The 20,323-nt window shown below is 50.1% G+C and overlaps 1 protein-coding gene across 3 annotated transcripts in view; it reads left to right on the top strand.

Annotated features, from left to right (window-relative positions):
* The window catches only part of GJC2 (gap junction protein gamma 2), a 34,968-nt gene extending 15,213 nt beyond the window's left edge, over positions 1-19,755 (top strand). For 2 of the 3 annotated variants that reach the window (XM_076332067.1, XM_076332069.1), the window contains exon 2: positions 13,385-19,755. In XM_076332067.1, the coding sequence (XP_076188182.1) occupies positions 13,405-14,652 (1,248 nt within the window). In that variant the 5' untranslated portion in view covers positions 13,385-13,404 and the 3' untranslated portion in view covers positions 14,653-19,755. Of the gene's footprint in view, positions 1-8,679; positions 8,725-13,384 lie in introns of those variants that run through there. The other variant, XM_076332068.1, reaches the window with a different exon arrangement.
* Positions 19,756-20,323: the final 568 nt, after the last annotated feature.

Below are 20,323 nucleotides of genomic sequence, written 5' to 3'. Positions count from 1 at the left end.
ACGTTTAGATCTTATTAGTAATGGAAAAATGGGCTATAAAGTCGCATCCAAGCGTCTAGTATTTTCGCTTTGGCGTTTGCTTTCTCGTCTTCAATATCCTTATTTAGTTGATGTTGGATTTTTTTCCTGTGAGGAGGGCTCTGGTGTCCAGGTAGCTAGGGCTGAGCTCAGGAGGACGTTTTGGTGATTTGGGGTGGCAGGTCTGCAGTTTATTCTGGGGAGGGATTTTATTCGGGGAGGGAGGAGGGATGGGTTATTACGGCGGAGGGAAGGGTTTGGCAGCCGTCCCCAGCCCTTTTCCCCGTTTGCACAACACTTGGGTCGTGGAGTGGCCTCACTGTTACGGCTATATCTGACCTGACAAGTCTGAGGGTCCTCCAAAGCCAGGAGGTTGGGCAATAGATGCTCCCGTGATGACTGTTGGGATGTTCAGAGAGGTTTGGTGTCTTAGATGCACATGTCCCAGTTCAGATAAGATTTTGGCTCATCTTACAAGTCCTGCGCCTTGAGCTTCACCTCAGATCCTGCAACCAGGCCACCTGCTGAGGTGCTGGATGGTGGGTTTAGGAGACCACCCTTATGTTCTTGGTAGAGCAGAGCGCAGAGTGGGACTCGGCACCCTCAGCACACCAAAGCAAAAAGACCTTAAATCTGCTCACGAGCATAGCAGCTCTTCCAAATCACTCACACGTGGTCTTTAATCACACGGTTGTTTAAAGCAGTAAGGCATGAGTTCTGCCTGGAGGACAGCGTAGGACAGGGCAATAGTTCAGCAGTCACGATGTATGGCCAAGGCTGGATGAGGGAACATCACGTGAAGGCGGGTAGAGCTTGGACCTGGTTCATGTAGCTGGGCTGGATCCTGTGGGTCTCATTCCGGCACCGATTTGCGGGGCACTTGCTCACTGCAAGCTCCTGTCCTTGTGAGGGTTGAGACACTGTTCCTCTAACCTGCACTTTGGTTGGCAAATTACAGGTATTTTTGGGGTAGTAAAGAAACAAAGATAACTTTGGACTCAGTTCTCATGCTGGGCTTCTCCTGCACTCAGGGGTGAAAGTAACCTCCACCAAATCCCCAATCCAGAACCTTCTTCCATATTGCGCTTGTGGTTTGGGCGGGTGGCTGTCAGCCCAGGACCGAGCTTGAAACTGTAGAGCTGGGTCTCCACTTCGGCAAACGGGGCCATGGTTAGTGGTGGGTCACACTGTCCTTTACTAGGGGCAAAAGAGCCCTTCAGCCAGAGGCAAGGGCAGCGGCAGGGTCTGCTTGGGTTGCTCCAACCCATATGAACCTGGTTTAAATCCTGGTGGGAGAGTCCGTCCTGAGAGCTGCTACACATAATGGGGCTGGTTGAACCAGACCAGCATTGGTTGTGTACAGGTTGTCCCGCCTGTTGTGGTGGCCGTTGTACTTCCCCATGTCTGACAGATGAGGCGTGTGATGACGGAGATGACACTAACGTTTTTCTCATTGGCACGGCTGCAAAAAATAGAGTCAAACTCTCAGAGTCAGCAGCCCGCCTGCATGGGTGCAAAGCATTTTCCACAAGAAAAACAAAAACTACCTGTATTTTCGGGTATTTGCAAGAGGGGTTTGGTGAGGAAACCTGGAGGAGGTGTTGAGCGTGTCCTGCTTTGCTTGTGTGGATCCACAGAGGACACAACTGCTCCGCCTTTGCTTTGGGGTGTTGCTGTCTTTACTCTCAAGCTGTGTCTGAGATGTGCAGAGCCGCTGGCTGCTCCCATCCCCTTCCCTCTCTCCCCACTGACACTGTGCACATGGTTTTCACGCAGCTGAAAAGCATGGAAACCATTCCTCTCGGCCGCTCGATGCGAGCCATGGACCTCACCCAGCAGCTCTTGAATCAAGCCCAGAAGCCATGGCTGAACTTCCAACCTCTGTTCCCACTCCCCTTGCTCCTGCCCCCTTTTCCTGGGGCTCTTCCAACCTCCCTCCTAACATACCATCTCTGCCCATCCACAGGTGTTAGGGAAAAAGGGGGGGAAAAAAAAAACCAGCACCTTTCTGGAGCAGCCAAAAATGTGTCCGCTTGACTTTTTTTCCAGCATTCCCTAATTTTTCCCATGCACCCTGGCCTTTTTCCTCTGCCCCTGCCTGCGTTAACGCACCGCTGCTCGGTGAACTGCAGATGGAGGAGCGGCCACGGGGGCAACGGCAGGAGGAGGTGATGCGCCGTGAACTTTTGCGCGGCCGTTTTTGCCAGAGGATGGATTTCCTCTGATTTTTATTGATTTTTTTTTTTTTTTTTTTTACTCTTTTGTGCGAGTTCAGGAAGGTCTACAGCAAGTCAAGCCTGGCTTGGCTTCACAGGGTTGTGCTGCAGGCCAGCCAGGGCTGGGAACACCGGCTGGAAAGTTTATTGCTTCCTGTTATGAGAGCTTGGGGAACCGCGATGGGTTTGCAGGAGGGACGTGGGTAGCACTAACGCCAGGTACGACCCCGACGGGTGTGGTTGGAGGTGGCCTTTTATTCCCATTGCTTCTCCGGCTACTTCAGGAAAGGGAAGCAAATAGAGAAGGGAATAATTGCTCGATCTGACCTCTGACTATTGAGGCAGATGCTTTCTTTGGAGCAGGAACAGACGCGGGGAAAAAATGCTCTAAAGGGCTTTGCTGATCCACGTCCCCGGGGCTCTCCGTGAGTCCCTTCTTGCCACCTTTCGGTACGTTGGCCTGTGTTATCTTGCCGTCCTCGAAAACTTCAGCAGAAAGGTTCCCGTCAGAAAAAAATATGTGGTTTTGTCAACACTGAAATTTATCTCAAGAATGTGTCCATCACAGCAAAATTTTCAGCTGGGAAGGGCTGGAATAAATCGCTTCTGCTCTCCAGCCCAGGCTTAAACACTTCCTCTGGGCTTTTGTACTTTGGAATTTAAATCTTACTGTTATTTCACCATATCAGATTATTTCTTTTGTCATTTTCAAAGTGAAGTGCTTTTACCTTTCCATGGTCATCAGTCAGTGATATCCAAAGGAAACATTTCACTGTTTTTCAGCAGAAATATTATTCATTCTGCTAACAGCATTGGCTTTTTGCTCCAATCACAAACCGATGCAAACTTAACAGAAATTCTGTTTTCTGACCTATCTTCTGGGCTAACCGAGGCACAACCGTGGTCCAAATTTCATGGCAATTCAGAGCCAGAGTTTATATTTTCAGAGTGCATGAAAGAAAGCAGCCATCACCTCGTTTTCAAACATCCTTACGTTACGCAGCCAAAATCCCCACGGGCTTTGGAAAAACGTGTGAGACCCGATTTTCTCCGTTCGGTCCTTGCAAGAGCCAGAGACCGACTGCAACGTCCTGATTCAGATCAAAAGCTTCTTGGGTTCATCCAACGAGCAGAGCTGGATGCAGAAGAAAAACGACTGACGATGAATAGGTAGAGGCCCTGGCTCTTTGTCATTCAAATGGCACATTTGTGCTGGGGTTGTCGTCACCACTGTCCTGAAAAGTCCGCACAGAGATTTGCAATGAAGCAGATTTTAGCAACAGACGCTGGCACAGCTTTTTCTGACGCCTGTAAATTTTTTTTTTTAAGAGAGTTGAGGTTTTGGCATACTTCTTACGATGCAAGCCCTGATTAGTCCCAAATCTTGGAGAATGCCCAAAGCTCTGGGTGAAGGAGGGAAGTTTGCACAACTGAGATTTTTTTTTTTTTTCCCCCCTGGGTTAAGCCAGGGAGCATGGTGCGACTGAAATCGCTCTCTACAACTACCTGAAAGGAGGTTGTAGTGAGGTGGGGGTCGGTCTCTTCTCCCAAGTAACAAGTGATAGGACGAGAGAAAACGGCCTCAAGTTGTGCCAGGGGAGGTTTAGATTGGACATGAGGAAAAATGTCTTTACTGAAAGAGTGGTTAAACATTGGACCAGGCTGCCCAGGGAAGTGGTGGAGTCCCCATCCCTGGAGGTATTTAAAAGACGAGTAGATGAGGCACTTAGGGACATGGTTTAGTGGGTGGTGGTGTTGGGTTGCTGGTTGGACTCGATGATCTTAGAGGTCTTTTCCAACCTCAATGATTCTATGATTCTATTCTATGATTCTATGAAAGGGAGCTCGGGGGTCCTTGGCTGGGGTGGTTGAGTTGAGCAGCACTGTGGCCGTCCCCACCCACTCCCTCCTGTCTCTGCGTCGCAGCTCCTGAACGGGTCCCCGGGTCGTCCACAGTTGGCCTTGATGCCATCAGCCATAAACGGGGGTGTTGGCTCAGTTACTGTTTCATGAGTGAATGGGCTGTTTCTGTGGTTGGGCACAGGGGCTGTCCCAAGCCATGGTCCCTCCACCCATAAACCCAAGTCCTATCCCAGTACGTTGCTTCTGCCCTTGCTGGAAGGGACTGGCCTGTCCCAAAGCACCTTAACACAAGAGACACGGCTCTCCGTCCCAGCAGAAGTCCCCAGCCCAGCCAGCACACCACCGGGGCAATGACACACCTTGGGTCCTTGGGTTGCTGAAGGCTCTGGAGACTCCAGGCATGAAGAAGGAGCTCCGATGGGTGCTGATGGCCTCTTTCCCATCAGGAAATGGAAGGCAGCCTTGAAGATGCCCCAGTGAGATACATGCTTGGACCTCTCTGCAGCGCTTGGTTTACCTGGTCCTATCAACCAGGCATGTGCCTGGGGACAAGGCATTAGAAATGTCAAAGTTGCAATGCTGACTTGAACCAAACTTGTAAAAAATGACCCCGAGTCCTCTTCCAAACCCATCAATCCCCCCACACCTGTGTGCTCGAGGACCAGCTGCTCTGAAGACAGCGAGGATAACAGCAGGACAAGGGGATCGGAGGAAAGGAGGACGCGTTGAGAAAGGAGGTTGCCACTCCCTGAAGCACATCTTTATGTCTAGGGAAAAAAATCTCAGTTTAAAGCCATTTCCAGAACTGTGGTGCTCCGCTAAAGGCATGGGGCTGCAAGTAACAGTCCAGCCACACCAGAGACACTAATGAGATTAAAACCTGACTCTTTCTGTGTAGCTGCAATGTTTTAAAGTGCCGCCTTTGCTTGCAAAGATAAGACCTCAGCATGCCTTTCTGCGACTCTGTCGTTCACTGGCAAAGCTGTAACCCCCCAGATCCCTTTTTCTCTCTAACTGCCACCAAATTACTGAATAATAATAATAACAACAAAATTCAGCAGTTCTGCAGTGGACTTTAAGATTATGCAAAAGAGGTAGAATATTTTCCAAGTCTAATATGTCCTTTCAGGCAGTGCCTTTGTCACCCTTTCCATCACAAACCGCTTTCAAAGCGGATGGCACCCACGGCCACCAAGGGTGAAGATGTGTCCCGCACCCCACGTCCGAAGGTCAGAGAAAAAAGGTTAGTGAAGTTAGTTGAAGAAGAAAAGATATGAATTAAAACTGCTGCTTCAGTCTTTGCCCTCATTTGTGGTATTCAAACGTTTTTGCTTCTCAGACATGAAATTCTGTAATCTCCTAAGCCCCAGTCCAACAATTTCTAATAAGATAAAGACTTGACATTCTTAATTTATTTCAATTTTGTGACATTTGTCTCTACACAGTGACGTTGCTGCCTGGGTCTTTGTTTTAAAAAGCGGGCTTATCATTTGAACAAAGATGCGTTTCTTCGTTTCATTTAGTTTTAAAACAGATCAAATGAAAATCCAAAAGGTGAAAATTAGAGAAGAAAATTAACTCTCAGCGCAATACAGTACAGAGCTTCGTAGGTTTGTGGCCAGAATGGATAATTATGGTTGCTACTCATCACTGACGTAGCAGGGAGACGTTATACCAGATCTCATTACCATTAGTGACAGCACTTATTTATTTCAGCAGGACATCTAAGAGAAGTACGTATAGATCACTACTATGAAACGTGAGCGGTGCCTGGGTGGAGAGGTGACTCCCACCAGCAGCCAGAATCGTACAAGGCTTCATCACACCCGTTCCCCCTCTGTTTCCACCCTCTCTTTTATTGCCTTTTCTCAGTGCCAAGCATTAAATCGAGGACATGGGACGCCGCAGGGGCGGGTCAGGAGTGAAAAGGTGCCTATTACTCTTTTAGCCTGTATATTAATTTATGGCTAGAAAAGCTCTGTTTGCTCTCCAGTGTCGTCCTTGCGAGGAAGAAAACACAAACTATTTATAACAGTGTGCATGCTCCTGCCATTCTCTGTTATTACTGACGGCAGCGAAGGTTTTGGCTTTCACACAACCTGTTCGGACGGTGAAAACCCAGCTAAAGCGTGCAGGAGAAAATGCACAGGTCTGGCTCTGCCTCCAGCCCTCTGCCTCCTTCCCTGGGTGATGGTTTGGCCCATGGGTGATGGTTTGGTGACGGGAACCACTCGATACCTGCCAGTGTGATGGCCGGACCTGCTGGGCAGGAGGCTGGAGCAGATGTTGCTCGGCTCGCCTGAAGCACAGATGCCCAGAGAAAACTTCCACCAGACGAGATTGCTGTGTGTATAAATAACCCGCACGGTTAGAAAGCAAAGGGCCTGGAAAGGCTGCATGACCCACGGGACAGGGACCGTGCTGAGCTGCCTTTTATCTCAAAGTTGCTGCCCGCAGTCCTGCAGAGCCTGGAAGTTGTTCTCAGCTAGTTATTTTTAAATAACTAATAATACTCCTCTGCAGCTCCATCCTCCACTGGCTGGAGCGGGTGGAAGTTCGCCACAGTTCTTTGATGGGAACGAGATCTTGGTGGCCGTCCCTCAGGTCTGATGGATCTCGTAGGACTTGTCTTTTGGAAGTAGATGGTGTGACATGTGCTGGAAGCTGTGGGGTCCCCGCCTGGGGGGGACGCACCCAAGGACCACGCAGTGGCCCCTGTGGAGGTGACCACGAGGTGACCCGCCACACTGTCTCCAGACTTGAAGGACCATGTGGGCAAGGAGGTCACTGCCCCGGCATGCTGGAGGCCAAACCCAACCCCGGGAACACGCAGGGGTAATGTGGCCTTGGCTCGCTGCACGTTTTCTCCCCCTCAGAGGGGTCCTGATGGGAGATCTCCAGGGAGGTCGGGGTGTTGCTGGAGGAGATCTCCATCCCTGGTTCTCTCCTCTGAAACCAGCTCCCTATCTCCACATGTCCTTTGAGAGCGCAAGCTTTGTCGGTGTGCTATGTGCTTAAGTTGAAGCATGCAGCCAGGGTTGTGATAATTTAACTTCTTTAGAGGCTTATTCCCCCAAAATGCCTCCCAAACTCTGGTTTCCCTAGTGTGGCATATGTTCATCTCTACACCTAACTTAGCTGATAGGGCTTTTCCGCTTGCCCATCATAGATGGCTGCTTCCGAACAGTGAATTAACTTATCACTGTGTATGAATAATTAGTTTATAACTTAAAACCTTCAGGAAAGTTACTGCAATGTGCCCAGAAACGCTAGCCCCCCTGGAGACCCCATTAGCTGCAATGGGGTTGTGTCACGCAGCCGAGCTCTGGTGTCAGCAGAGGCTCACATGCTCCTGGGCTCTGGCAGAGCAACTTTCAGCGGTCCGGCCGAAGCATTAGCCAGCGTGGAGCAGTGCAGGAGATGCTGCTGCCCGCAAGAACGTCGGCGCGAGATGCTCCAGCGAGCAGGAATTGCCCCTCCGTGTCCCTTCGGGCTCTTTGGGAAACCCGAGGTCTGAGAGCAGAGTGAATATCCTGCTTTGTCAGGGCCAGGGATGAAAGTTCCCCATAAACCATATGGTTTCAAAAGTCCCCCTTGATCAAAATGTACATCTTCCCGTGCCTTCTCTCCTCAAAGGCTGGGTCTGATCCTTTTCATGACTTGTTGGCTGACGTTGTCGCTTCCTTCTCCTCCTCACTGGCCCTCAGGGAGACTTTCTGCCTTGACTCTCCATTTGCATCTCAGCAGCTACCTGGAGCCCTGATCCCGCTGGGGCGGCAATGCCAAAGCTCCCCATGGATGGAGCAGGGATGAGAGATGATCCTTGGACCATCAGGATGGAGGTTTTCTTCTCCACTTGCCTTAGGCTTCATGTGCTATTCTTATTTCTTCTTGCTTCTGCAAAGAAGCCAAAAAGTCTCCGTGTGTGCTCAAAACCCCTTCCCCATCCTTCATCTGCTCTCTGCTCCCATCCACCAGCTTGGAGAGAGGTGCGCCACCTCTTTCGGAGAAAGCCTTACCCAGGGGTGCAGCAAAGCTGGAGCTTCAGAGCGGTTTTTCTCACTAGTGAGCCTTGCCTCTTTTTTTATTATTTTTTTTCCCCCAGCAACCCAGGAACTTTTGCCAAAATGTGTTTTCCACATGTTCCCTATTAGTCATGCTCTCTGTCTTACAAATCTGTTACCAGTGCCACTAGCTGATGCTATTAATTTACTTCCAACCGGCTCAAGAGCTCGGCAGCAAAATTCCAGGCAGCGTTCCTAAAACCAGACCCGGCGGCTTGTTTGGATTTAAAACCAATGCCCCTTTCTTCCCCGGTATATATATATATATAGCGCCTTCCCTCCTTCTCCCAGGGCTTGGCGAGGGAAAGAGGAGCCACGAGCGGCGGTGGGACCGACCGTAGGGGTGCAGGCAGCTCGGGCAGGACCTCCCGGCGGTGGGTGCCCGGCCGCCGCAGAGGCGGGGTTTGACAGCACATTAAATACTTCCCTTGGGCTCCGGTTTCCAGCTGCTGGGGCATGGCTGGACCGAGGCGGCGGGAGTTTATCTAGGGCAAGGCGGAGGGCTGGCGGCACAGGAATGTCAGCGGAGGAGGGAAAGCCGCCACGAGAAGCACCATGTCTCTGTAAGTAGATTTTTTTCCCATTGTTTTCCCTGCAGTTTAAGCAACGGTGTAGGAACCGTGCAGAAAGGGAGGACATGCAGCTAGCACAGATTTTTTTTCTATTTATTTTTTTCCTCCTTCTGCTTATTTTAGACTCCGGTTTTAAAGTTTTCCCAGTTCCAACAGTTGTGCCTGCGATCGCGCAGAGGGGTCAGCGGGTTTTGGGAAGTAACCGTGATGCGAACGTGGAGCCAACAGCTCATTCCTGTGCCTGGCTACACACGATTTTCACTATTTTAAGTGCTGCTGATGGGTTGAGAGGTCCAGTTCCTCCTTTATAGCTGTTTCAAAGTGCAACTTGTACCCCACGTGCGTTTCATACACTGCATGTCAGCTAGTCTGGAGATGACGTGCGAAGATAGATGACTGTGAATGAATGGATTTCAAACCCAGAGGGATGGTGGGTCCTCTCATGCAATCTCTCCGGCAGGTAATTTAACTACATGAACCACCTAATCTAATCCATCTACCTGCTGCAGATCCACACAGGTTTTTTTTCTCCCCAGGGAGCTGGACTGTGTAACTTTTCCATTGTGTGGAGGAATTAGGTCTAAAGCACACAGAAGGTGCAAAAATCCATTTTTTGTGCTCTGATAGTTGGCGTTTTGAGGAGGTGAGACATAGTCTTTTCCTAGTACCGCCCTATTCAGCAGCAAAAGCGGTGTGAACAAATCCTTCCTTGGAAGCTTGTTTGCCTTATAATTGATTTCAAAATATAATAGTGTACTGACCACCCCAAGCAATTAAAGGCACTGAAATCTCACAGTGTGGTCTTCCTAGCCAGTGAGCACTGGAAGTTTAACCGAACTGATTGTAGGAGGGTTTTTTAACCCATTTCCTTCAGCTCCTGCTTTCAAATACGGTGCCAGGAGAGCGGGTGGACACACAGGAACATTAATAACGTCAAGGTGTGATCATACACAGAGGCAACAGCGGGGTCCCAGGGGGGCAGAAACAGCTCGAGGCTGTTTCCTACAGATGTTCCTGCAGATCCAGATGTGCACGGAGGGCTGAGCCACAGTGTCAATGGCAGGACCAACAGCTCGGGCTGGTGGCTGATAACCGGAGGTGGTCTTCTCAAAGCAACAACCTGCCACTTTGATTATTTTGCAATTTCTTTCCTTCTCCCTCACTCAGGAGGTTTGTGAGTGTTTTGAACCAAGGCTATCATCGGGTGCGCCTTTCCAAAATGTGTTTCCCAGAGGAGACAGTGGGTGCTTTGCTAACAACCCTGACTAATATCAGATCAAAACTTGAATATTTACTCCAAAAGCCACCCCTGCCTTGGTCAGACCCTCCGTGCCCCAGCAAAACTGCTGTTGGGAGGTGACTCTGAGCTTTGGGAACTGTGTCCTTGAATAACACTTGCAAAATGGTAAATTATCCCCGGTGTAGACCTCATAAATCCTTTAGGTGAGCACTGAAATTATAAATGAACTGCTCTACAGGACATTTGAAGCCCATGTTTTAGAACAATTTGGGGCTTGCAGCTGATTGGGGATGCAGATGGGAGCCAGGAGGTGGCTGAATGCCTGCATGGGGCCAGCCAAGCTGGGGCTGATGTGTGCTCGATCCAAGCCCCAGCCCCGCCTCGGCCGGACCCAGATGCTCCAGAGACGGATGCACCGTGTCCCGCAGCGGGCCATTGCTGCACCCAGCGGGGTCTTCCCTTCCCAGACCCCTGTCAGCTGGAGCTTGGCCGAGTGCCCGGATTAATCCTGCAAATCATTTAACGCCCCATTTTGCCTATATCTGCATGTGGGCACAAATCAGAAGAAGGGTTAAAGACACTTTAAAGTGTATCCACTGAGTCTGAAGAAGCCAAAAGGCACTCAGAGGGGATGCTTTCCCGTCTCACGCCTGAATAAATCCAATTTCCTCAGTAAATAAAGAATAGGTCTGTGGTGATTGCTTTCCATGTTCTTCTGCAGTGGATGAGTTGTCCTATCTGCAGCAGCATTTCTGTACTGACCATTGGGTCCAAGGCATCACTTTTGGGGCAGGAGATGGGCATTCTGGTCCCAGCAGCTTTGAGGGCTGTTGTTCTTCGCCAGGTAAGTTGAGGGCAGAGAGGAGACCTTCCCCACCTCTTCTTCTGGCTTATTACCCAGCCTAGAGTGAGCTGTTTCTCTGCTCCCTGCCTCAGTTTCTCCAGCTACAGGACAAGAATAACAGCCCTCGCCACCATCTGCAGAGTGCTCCCGCAGTCTCGGTCTGGCGTGTGAAGACTTAGGGGTTTGGGTTCGCAGAGGAATTGTTTGATCTAGAAATAGCAGGGTTAGAAAATTCCATCTGCCTGCTCTCGAGAGCCCTCGACAGCAGAAGAATTTCACTGCATCTCGAGCCTCGGACCGTGCTGCTACCTCCCGGGGCAGCGCGAAGGCGAGGGCTGAGCAAACCAGAGCTGTTTGGCTCCCGTCCTAAGAAGCAGCGTGAGTAAAATCACATTCCAGAAAGGCTCGACGTGGAGAACAGAGCAGGGCACGTTTCCCTTCTTGCTCCCGCGTGGGGCTGTGCCCATGGCTGATGCTGGTGGCTGCTCCCACCCTGCATCTGGCACGGGCGATGGGCTCAAAGCCCAGCTTGTGCCCTGGAAACCCTAGGGCATAATTTTATGTCTCCATATAAAAGGGGTGCAAAGCCAGGTTAGGACCAGGCTCATGTCTCATGGCATCATTTTCCCTCCTGGATATTTACCTCCACCCAGCCATGCTCAGCCAGCATGGAGGGGTAGCTTTGGTGTCCGTACTCGTTCAACGTATGGACAACAGCTCCTTTCTCTTCCTCTGCATGATCGTGAAGGACCGCAGGGGAGTAGCCTGTGCCAGGACAGCTACTGCTGAGCCGTAACACACCGCTGCCATGTGCTACCCCACGATAAATCACTTGTGTCCATGCTTATGTGCTTGGCTCCTACGTCCGCCACTCTTTGCTTCTGGGTGCAGTGGTAGGCGTCAGTTCATGGGTGGGATTGGGTTCACAGACACCTAATTTACTGCCTGCCATCAGATGTCTGCAAGAAAACAAGGTGGGTAAACTCCAGGACGAGCCTGAGGATGATTCTGAGGAAGGATGCAGGGGGAGCAGAAAGGATGATCCCATCCTCTGCTGCTCCGGAGTGAGAGCCCCACTGTCCCCCGCCACAGTGTTCTTTGGGTCTGGGTGCTTTCCCTGTTGCTCTCATCTCCAGGTATCTGTCAGGGCTGCTGCCAGTCAAGCAGTAAAATTGCCGCCTGCCTTTAATGATGCCTGGGGTCGCCCAAGGAGCTCGGCTGAGGCCCCACTGCAAGTTAAGCTAAACACAAAATGGTTATTACAAGCTCTTCCTCCCCAGCTGTCCGGGTTTTCTAATAAATGCATGGTTTTCTCTGAAAGCTCGTCCAGGTTTATTTTTAAAACAGTCTGCATTTGATTAAACATTTGTTTTGTTTTGTTTTTTCAGAAGGAACTTAAAAGGGCCATCGGCCTGTAAACATAAATATTCCCATTCTTTTGCTGATTCTTTGCATTTTTCTGGGTTTCCTAATTAAACATATTTCAGCAGTGCAAGTCTTTGTGATGTGGGCAACATCCCCTACTCCCGCTTTCAGCTCAGGCACTCGAGCTCATGATGTGCAAGCAAGAGATTATCACAAGTTAAGCATCTTTTCGTGCCTAGGTGGCTTCCATGGTGCCTTGCGTTCAATTTAGTTACCCAAACCCTTCTTACAGCTGAGCAACGTCTTGAAACAAGCAACAAAGCAGGTAATAGTGAATCTAGTAGGTGCTGTGGCTTGCTGTGTTACGACTCTGTGTGTATCCTGTTGTCCTGGTTTCGGCAGGGATAGAGTTAATTTCCTTTCTAGTAGCTGGTACAGTGTTTTGGATTTAGGATGAGAACAAAGTTGATAACGCACCGATGTTTTAGTTGTTGCTGAGCAGTGCTTACACTAGTCAAGGACTTTTCAGCTTCCCATGCTCTACCGACTGAGCAGGCTGGAGGTGCACAAGAAGCTGGGAGGGGGCATGGCCAGGACAGCTGACCCCAAGTGGCCAAAGGGACATTCCATACCATGGGACGTCATGCTCAGTACATCAACTGGGGAAAGCTGGCCGGGGGGGCCGCTGCTCGGGGACTGGCTGGGCATCGGTCGGCGGGTGGTGAGCAATTGCACTGTGCATCACTTGCTTTGTGTATTATTATTATCATATTATTATTATCATTTTATTTCAATTATGAAACTGTTTTTATCTCAACCCACGAGTTTTTCTCACTTGTGCTCTTCCAATTCTCTCCCCCATCCCACCGGGTGGGGGGGAGTGAGCGAGCGGCTGCGTGGTGCTCAGTTGCCGACTGAAATTAAACCACGACACCTGTACCACCAGGTATCCCTGCCTCCGATTACGGTGGTGCAGCACGTCCCCTCCCTGGCCACGGCTCATTCCCCAGTGCTGCGGGGGTCAGCCCCACGTCATGGTCCCTCACAGGTCCTGGGGAGACAGGCTGCAGCAACGAAGGGTGCCTCTTTGCGTTCAAATGAGCTCATCTGTCACAGATGTGCCAATGTCACAGCCATATCACTGACTGCAGCCGCAGATGTTAACTTACAGCTATGTTTTTTTCTTCCCCCTCTTCCTGCAGGTTATAACTGAGTAGCCCTTATGACCAACATGAGCTGGAGCTTTCTAACCCGCCTGCTAGAAGAGATTCACAATCACTCCACCTTCGTGGGGAAGGTCTGGCTCACCGTGCTCATCGTCTTCCGCATTGTCTTGACAGCAGTGGGGGGGGAGTCCATCTACTCCGATGAGCAGAGCAAGTTCACCTGTAATACCAAGCAGCCCGGCTGCGACAATGTCTGTTACGATGCCTTCGCACCGCTGTCACACGTCAGGTTCTGGGTCTTCCAGATCATCATGATATCCACCCCTTCGGTCATGTACCTGGGCTATGCCATCCACAGGATCGCCCGGTCGGCGGAGGAGGAGAAGAAGTTCAAGGGATTCAAGAAGAAGAAGCAGTTTGCTTTGAACTGGCAGGCAGTGCGCAACATGGAGGACCCGATGGAGGCTGACGAAGAGGAGCCCATGATCTCTGATGACACAGCAGAACACGAGAAAGCCAAAGCCAAGCCCAAGAGCAAAGAGCAACAAAAGCACGACGGGAGGAGGCGCATCCAGCAAGAAGGACTAATGAAAATCTATGTCTTCCAGCTACTTACCAGAGCTTCGTTTGAAGTTTGCTTTTTGATAGGGCAGTATTTGCTCTATGGTTTTGAGGTAGAAGCCTATTATGTCTGCAACAGAGTCCCTTGCCCTCACACTGTGGACTGCTTTGTGTCCCGGCCAACAGAGAAGACCATCTTTCTCCTGGTGATGTACGTCGTGAGCTGCCTGTGCTTATTACTGAACATGTGTGAGATGTTTCACCTGGGGTTTGGGACCATCCGAGATGCCATTCGCAACCGGAAAATCAACAGCTTTAGGCAGCCTCCCTACAACTATGCCTACCCAAAGAACATCTCCTGCCCTCCCGAGTACAACCTGGTAGTGAAATCGGAGAAGCCCACCAAGATCCCCAACAGCTTGATGGCTCATGAGCAGAACTTGGCTAACGTCGCTCAGGAGCAGCAGTGCACCAGCCCAGATGAGAACCTCCCGGCAGACTTGTCCACCCTTCACAAACACTTGCGAGTGGCCCAGGAGCAGTTAGACATAGCGTTTCAGAGCTACAGCAGCACCCAGGCCAACACGCAACCTTCACGAACCAGCAGTCCCGCCTCGGGTGGCACGGTGGTAGAGCAGAACAGGGCCAACACCGCCCAGGAGAAACAAGGTGCTAAACCCAAGGCCTGCTTGGAGAAAGGGAGCTCAAGCAGTAAAGATGGAAAGACGTCTGTATGGATATAGCTTCGTCTAAAAGGAGAGAGGGCAGCGTAAGTGGGGTTTTTATTTTGGTTTGTTTCTGTTTTTCGGTATTGTCTTGCGTTCGTTTCACAGGGCACAGCCTCAATTTTTGTATGGAAGTCAAGAGAGAAAAGGAGTTTCAGACCAATTTAGAGCCGTCTTCCAGTGCGTTAACAAAAGACATTTATTCCCCGTTTCCAACACGTTCTCCAGTTGGGAACCTCCGGTGAGCAACAGCAAACCCCCGCATCACCCACCCCTTCGGTCACCACTTGGAGCTCCCAACAGAGACTGTACAACGCGCTGTGATGGGAAGCGGAGCTGCTGGTGGCTCAGGAGAGAAGTCAGGCTGACAGCGAGCAGCTCCCCTCCTGCACGGCGAGGCTAGAATGGGGTAGGTCAGGCAGCGTTTAATTACTAAATGTCCTTAATCAAAATTAATTTCTGATCCCTTGATAAGAAAACAACTGACATATGGCATGAACCTTCATGACGTGCTCACAGCTGATGTACTGCCTGAATTGTTAGATGCTCTAACGGGCACCGCTGGAAACGAAGGCATTGTTCGATGCTGCGAGCCATGAGCTGGCACCCACATCAGGTTCTGGGACAGAAACACAGCGACTGTCTTACACAGGGAGACCTAAAAGCGTAGCACAGCGCTGAAGGCTTTCGTCTTTTATTCCTCTGCATCGAAGCAAGACGCAAATACGATCAAACACTACGCAGCAGGAGCGAGCAGTGACATTGTGTCACACCAGTGCCTGTGTAGCGCTTGCTACAGATGTGATGGGAATCGTTGCAGTTACAGAGTTTTTAACAAACTGCTGCTTCACATCATCAGAAAGTGCCTTTATGCAACCAGGAAAACAAAATCATAAAGGGTTTAGACTTCTTTATTTGCTGAATGTCAGCAGGGATTGGAAGATCAGTGTTGGCAGATTTGTTTTTCTGTTTAATCAAACCCTTATAAATAGTGGCAGACGGCAGATCTATGCATAGTGTGTATATGATGCGTGTGTGTGTACATGTACGTATATATACAGACACATATGAACATGTGTGTGTGAATATAGACATAGAGATATATATAAATGTAATATCAACCTTCTGGTAATTTTACAGCCTTCCACCTTCCCTGGGAAAACCCGGCTGGTCCAGGACTACGGCTGATCTCATCTGGAGCAGCCTTTGGGCTTCTAGCCTCCAGCCTCCCCTGGGGAGCTGGCAGGTTTCACACACTTGCTGGGGGGGCTTAACAGAAGATCTGGCTTCAGTGGGGACAGGACCAGGACAGTAGCAGGAAGTTTTTCACTAGTTAATGGGGAGCTTTTTCAGCTTGGCTTGGTTTTAGGGTGGTTTTCATACAGCTCCAGGAGTCTGGAGGCATGTTAAAACCAAGCTGCTGAGCTCCAAGGTTCCTGCTAGTGCTGAGGACATGCTTTGTCAGGGTGGTTTCATCTTGTGTCTCTTGCACAGCTGCGGGTCTGTGGCTTTGTTCCCCTCCAGCCACACAAAATAGAAAGAAAACCTCCTCACTGGGAGCACAGGGAGCATCTCCTGCCAAATGGCAGAGGCTGAAACTAGTCACTGCCCCACTCTGCCACATCTCAGAGCAGGTCTCATCCCTGAGATGTTCCCAAGATGCCTGTGGCTTGGCAGATGCTCTCGCAACCTCCCGAGAGTCCAACGGTTGATTCACCACTCTGGAGAACTCAAACAGGCAGAGCCTTTAAGATCAAACCTAACACAAAAGTAAATCCTCACCAAACACAGCACTGTCCCTGCGCCGAGCTTTTCCCTTGGGGCCATGCCAGCCACCCAAAGTCACATGCAGGTCCCCATGCCAGTATTTCTTATCCATTGGATCTACGTGACTTCTCATGTCCTTGAGATTGGTCTCTGAAAGCCTCAAGGATGCCTGTTCCCCAGGCGGTCAGGCCCTTTGGCCAGTATGAAACACCTGGGTATTGCCTTCAGCGCCTGGTAACCTCGCCTGAGCTGTGCCATGCCATTAAAGAACACTGCTGGCAGCAAAAAAGAAGGTTTAAAAAGAAAGCAAAGAAACATCCTATGAGGTATCCAGCTACAAGTATTCAGTATGGCTTTGCATAACAGTCTGGGGAACACTTTCAGGCTTGTTCCTGGTCCTTGGGTTCCTGGTCCATCAGTAAAATGCCTGGAGCTCTGCCCGCTTTCACTGCTAGAGATCTTCCCCCCCAAAAACGGACAGCCGCATCCAGGAGGAGGATCGGTGCATCCCCCCACCAGCAATGGTTGGGAGTAACACACATCTGCCATGTGAAGGGATGGCCTTTCTGCTGTGAATTTTGAATGAAAGGTTCAGAGAGTTCACACCACGGTGGTGGGGAGACAAACACACCCAACTGCGCTGTTGGTCCCTGTCCCGCGTGCGGGAGCGTGTTCTCCTCCGGGGCTGGGGCTGTGCCAGACAATGCAGAGAGGCTGGTTGCTGACAGTGGTGCTATCATGAAGGTAAATGCACGCAGGTCCACAGCCCAGGGCTGCTGGGGAGGGGAGCAGAGGTGCTGCTGGGTGCAAGTTTGCTCCCCAGTAATTACAGGGCACAAGCTTGTCCTCCACATCGATGTGACTTCTCGTTTATCACCAGCCTTGTGTCCCATGAGAAACAGCGTGTATTTAAAGTCACGATCCCAAGGGAAGGATGGAAACCCTGAGGAGAGCGATGGTTGGATGCTGCCTGGGTTTTTCTGATTCTTTTGAGATGAGCAGCAATATCACAGCCCCGGATGAACTTGTCCTTCCCATGCAATGCCGGAAGGCACTGTGCTGTGCAGGAGTCTGGATTTGGGATTTCTCCTGCCCATACCAGCGACACCTCCCTCAGCCCCAGTCATGGCTTGAGCATTTCCCGATGACTCAGACCAGCCCCTTGGCTCCCGCTGACCTGCAGATTCACCAGCAAGTCACCAAACGCAGGGATGGGCATGTGCCTCCCTTTCTCTTGCTTCAGGAAACTGTCCTAGCAAACGCCTCACCGTCGAAAAAGCCGGGGGCAGATTTTAAGCCAGAAACGCCGGAACCTGGTCACAGGGAGCTGATCAGCTCATTAAACCCATTTTATACAGCAGGGCTATACCCCCTGCCCCAACGATATAGCTGGTCAGTGCCCGATGGGAGGAGATCCCTGGGCTCCATGGCTGCAGGTTGAGAGACACTTAGAGCAACAGGGCTGGAAAAGACCATGGATCTTCTCACCAACTTGCCACCATCAAATGCTTCCTTGATGGCTAACACAAACCCCCCTCGCTGCAACCCCTGGCATCTCCTCTCCTCAGCACACATGGAGAACATCTCATGCCTTTAATGTCTGCAGAAGCTTTTGGGTGTTTGAAGACTGTTTTCATCCTCCTCAAGTCTGCTTTAAGCTAAACAACTCCAGTCTCATCAACCTATCTCCAAGGGCTGCTTTTCCAGCATGGTTTTCCTTTGTGTCTTTGAGTCACCACCAGCCAGTCCATGTCTTCCCAGCGGTGCGGCAGCACTGGCCCTCGGGCCAGCTTTCCACCCTGCTCCTCTTCATGCACCCATCCGCCACCCTTGTCCTCCTCGAAACCCCATCTTCTGCAGGCATGGGGATTGCCCCCCCTCTGCAGACGTGTGCTTGTACGGCCAGGATCTTGTGCCCTCCTTCAAACTGCCTTTTTATTTTCACACCACAGACCCAGTGTGCCAAGGGGGTTTTGAATGATCAGTTGGTCCTGCAGCAGATTTGCAGCCTCCTCCCGGCTGGTGTCACCTTCACATTTAACATGCACACACAGTTTTCCGTAGTGAGAGTCAATAACTGCAATATTGACAAGTACTAGAGCCAGAGCAGACTCTTGGGCAATCAACACAACCTCCTCGTCGGGCAGGGAGACAAGGCAACAGCTTTCTCAGCCGTCCTTCCAGCCGGCCCCACTCATCTGTCAGGCTTGAAACACTTCTTTGCATAAAATGCTTTGCAAATGGAAGCTGATCTTGCTTTCCCATGTTTTCCAAGCGTTTTGACAGGGACAGAAGGACAGGGGCACATTCCCGACAGGACTGCTCCGGTGTTGCGGGCTGCCTGGGAGAGATGCAAAGTCGCCTGCAAGGTCCCAGCCAGCCTGGAGGACACTGCTGACTCCTCTGACCCTGGGGAGGAGGGATCCCAGTTCTCCCAGATCCCATCTGAGCTGCACACAGGAGCCAGCATGAGTCAGATGGCCCTAGAAATATAAAGGATTATTATTATTATTATTACGTATACTGAGTTGCTCACTTCCCCCCTTCCTCCTGCACCCCTTGGCCTCTAAAGCCTTTAGGATATCGTGTCTTTTCCACCGAGTCATCACCACAAAGGCGACGGACATATGTTAACGTCTCTGCAGGAGCGACTCCTTTCGGGGCAGGAGCAAAAGTCCCCTCTTTTATCAGGTCAGTTTGGGAAGGAAAAGGATAGAGAGGCAAAATAAGCATAACCACAAGCAAAAAACCCATCACAACCATTACAAACTAAACCGGTGTCTCGAGGAATTTCAATTAGACGACAGGCAGCGTCAGCCACGGAAGAAACGCCAGTAGTATAATTAATGCTTTGCTTTTTTTTTTTTTAACGGGTTAGTAGTTTTGTTCACACACAAGACAGGTTTAGCTTTGTAGCTGAACTAATCATAAATGTTGACTCTCTCGCTAAACTTGGTCGGATAAAGTGCCCACACTTACATTTCTATTCTTACCATTCAGGGCCAGGAATGTCCCACGTAAAAGCCAGATTACCTTGTTGCTTGCATTGCATTCCACTGGGAGATACTTGAACTTAACTCAAGGCCATAACCAGTCTGTGCTGTTATGAAGTTTCTGGGATTGTCATTTTTTTTTGTTGTTCATTTCTTTATGTACTAACTGTATTTGTACTAGAAATTTTTTGAGTATGAGGTTGAATCTGTAAGTATTTTTCAGTGTAAATGTCACATCTGGACTGTAGTTAGAATATTAAACACTGGTCAAAAGAGAAAGATACATCAGTCCAACTCTTCAGCTGGCTATTCCACATCCATTACTAATAAAACGGAATAAAACTTACATTTTGTTACAGTATGTAAAGCGTGTGTGTTTCCGTGAGAAGGGTGCTGAGTGTTGATGACAAGAAATTCTTCTCAATCCATTATTTGCCTGTTTTAGCCATGTAAGAGCTCTATTTTCCCAGATACGGCTATAAATCACTGCAAAATATTTTTGCCTTAAGAAGTAGCTGACCTTCTAGTTGTTTGGGATGTGTTGTCTCTCTGATGAATCACTGCCTACAGTTCCTTCAGGCACGGAGCTGAAACTGCTTAGGAAAGCCTGTACTTTCAAAAGCAAGAAAACTTTGGAGAGTCTGGGAGAAACTGATGATTCAAGCTGAGCAAATGATGGGAAAGCACTTGTGAGAAAGCCTGCCTTTCCGAACGGCCTCAGTCTTTGCTCCTCCCATTAAATGACAGGCACGTTCACTCACAACCCCTGTCCAAAGAGTCTTATTCTGGACAGAAACTTGTGTTTTTTTTCTGTTTCTCTGGCAGTTGTGGTACCTTTACAACTTCTTGGGCATGAGCAGGACCAGCTCCCACCAAGAGACAAAGAACAGGATCCTCTAACAAGTCCGCAAGGAGGGTCAATAGTCAGA

This window comes from Aptenodytes patagonicus, chromosome 2 (assembly GCF_965638725.1).
Source record: "Aptenodytes patagonicus chromosome 2, bAptPat1.pri.cur, whole genome shotgun sequence".
Taxonomy (NCBI): domain Eukaryota; kingdom Metazoa; phylum Chordata; class Aves; order Sphenisciformes; family Spheniscidae; genus Aptenodytes; species Aptenodytes patagonicus.
This window is presented reverse-complemented; position numbering and strand designations above follow the sequence as displayed.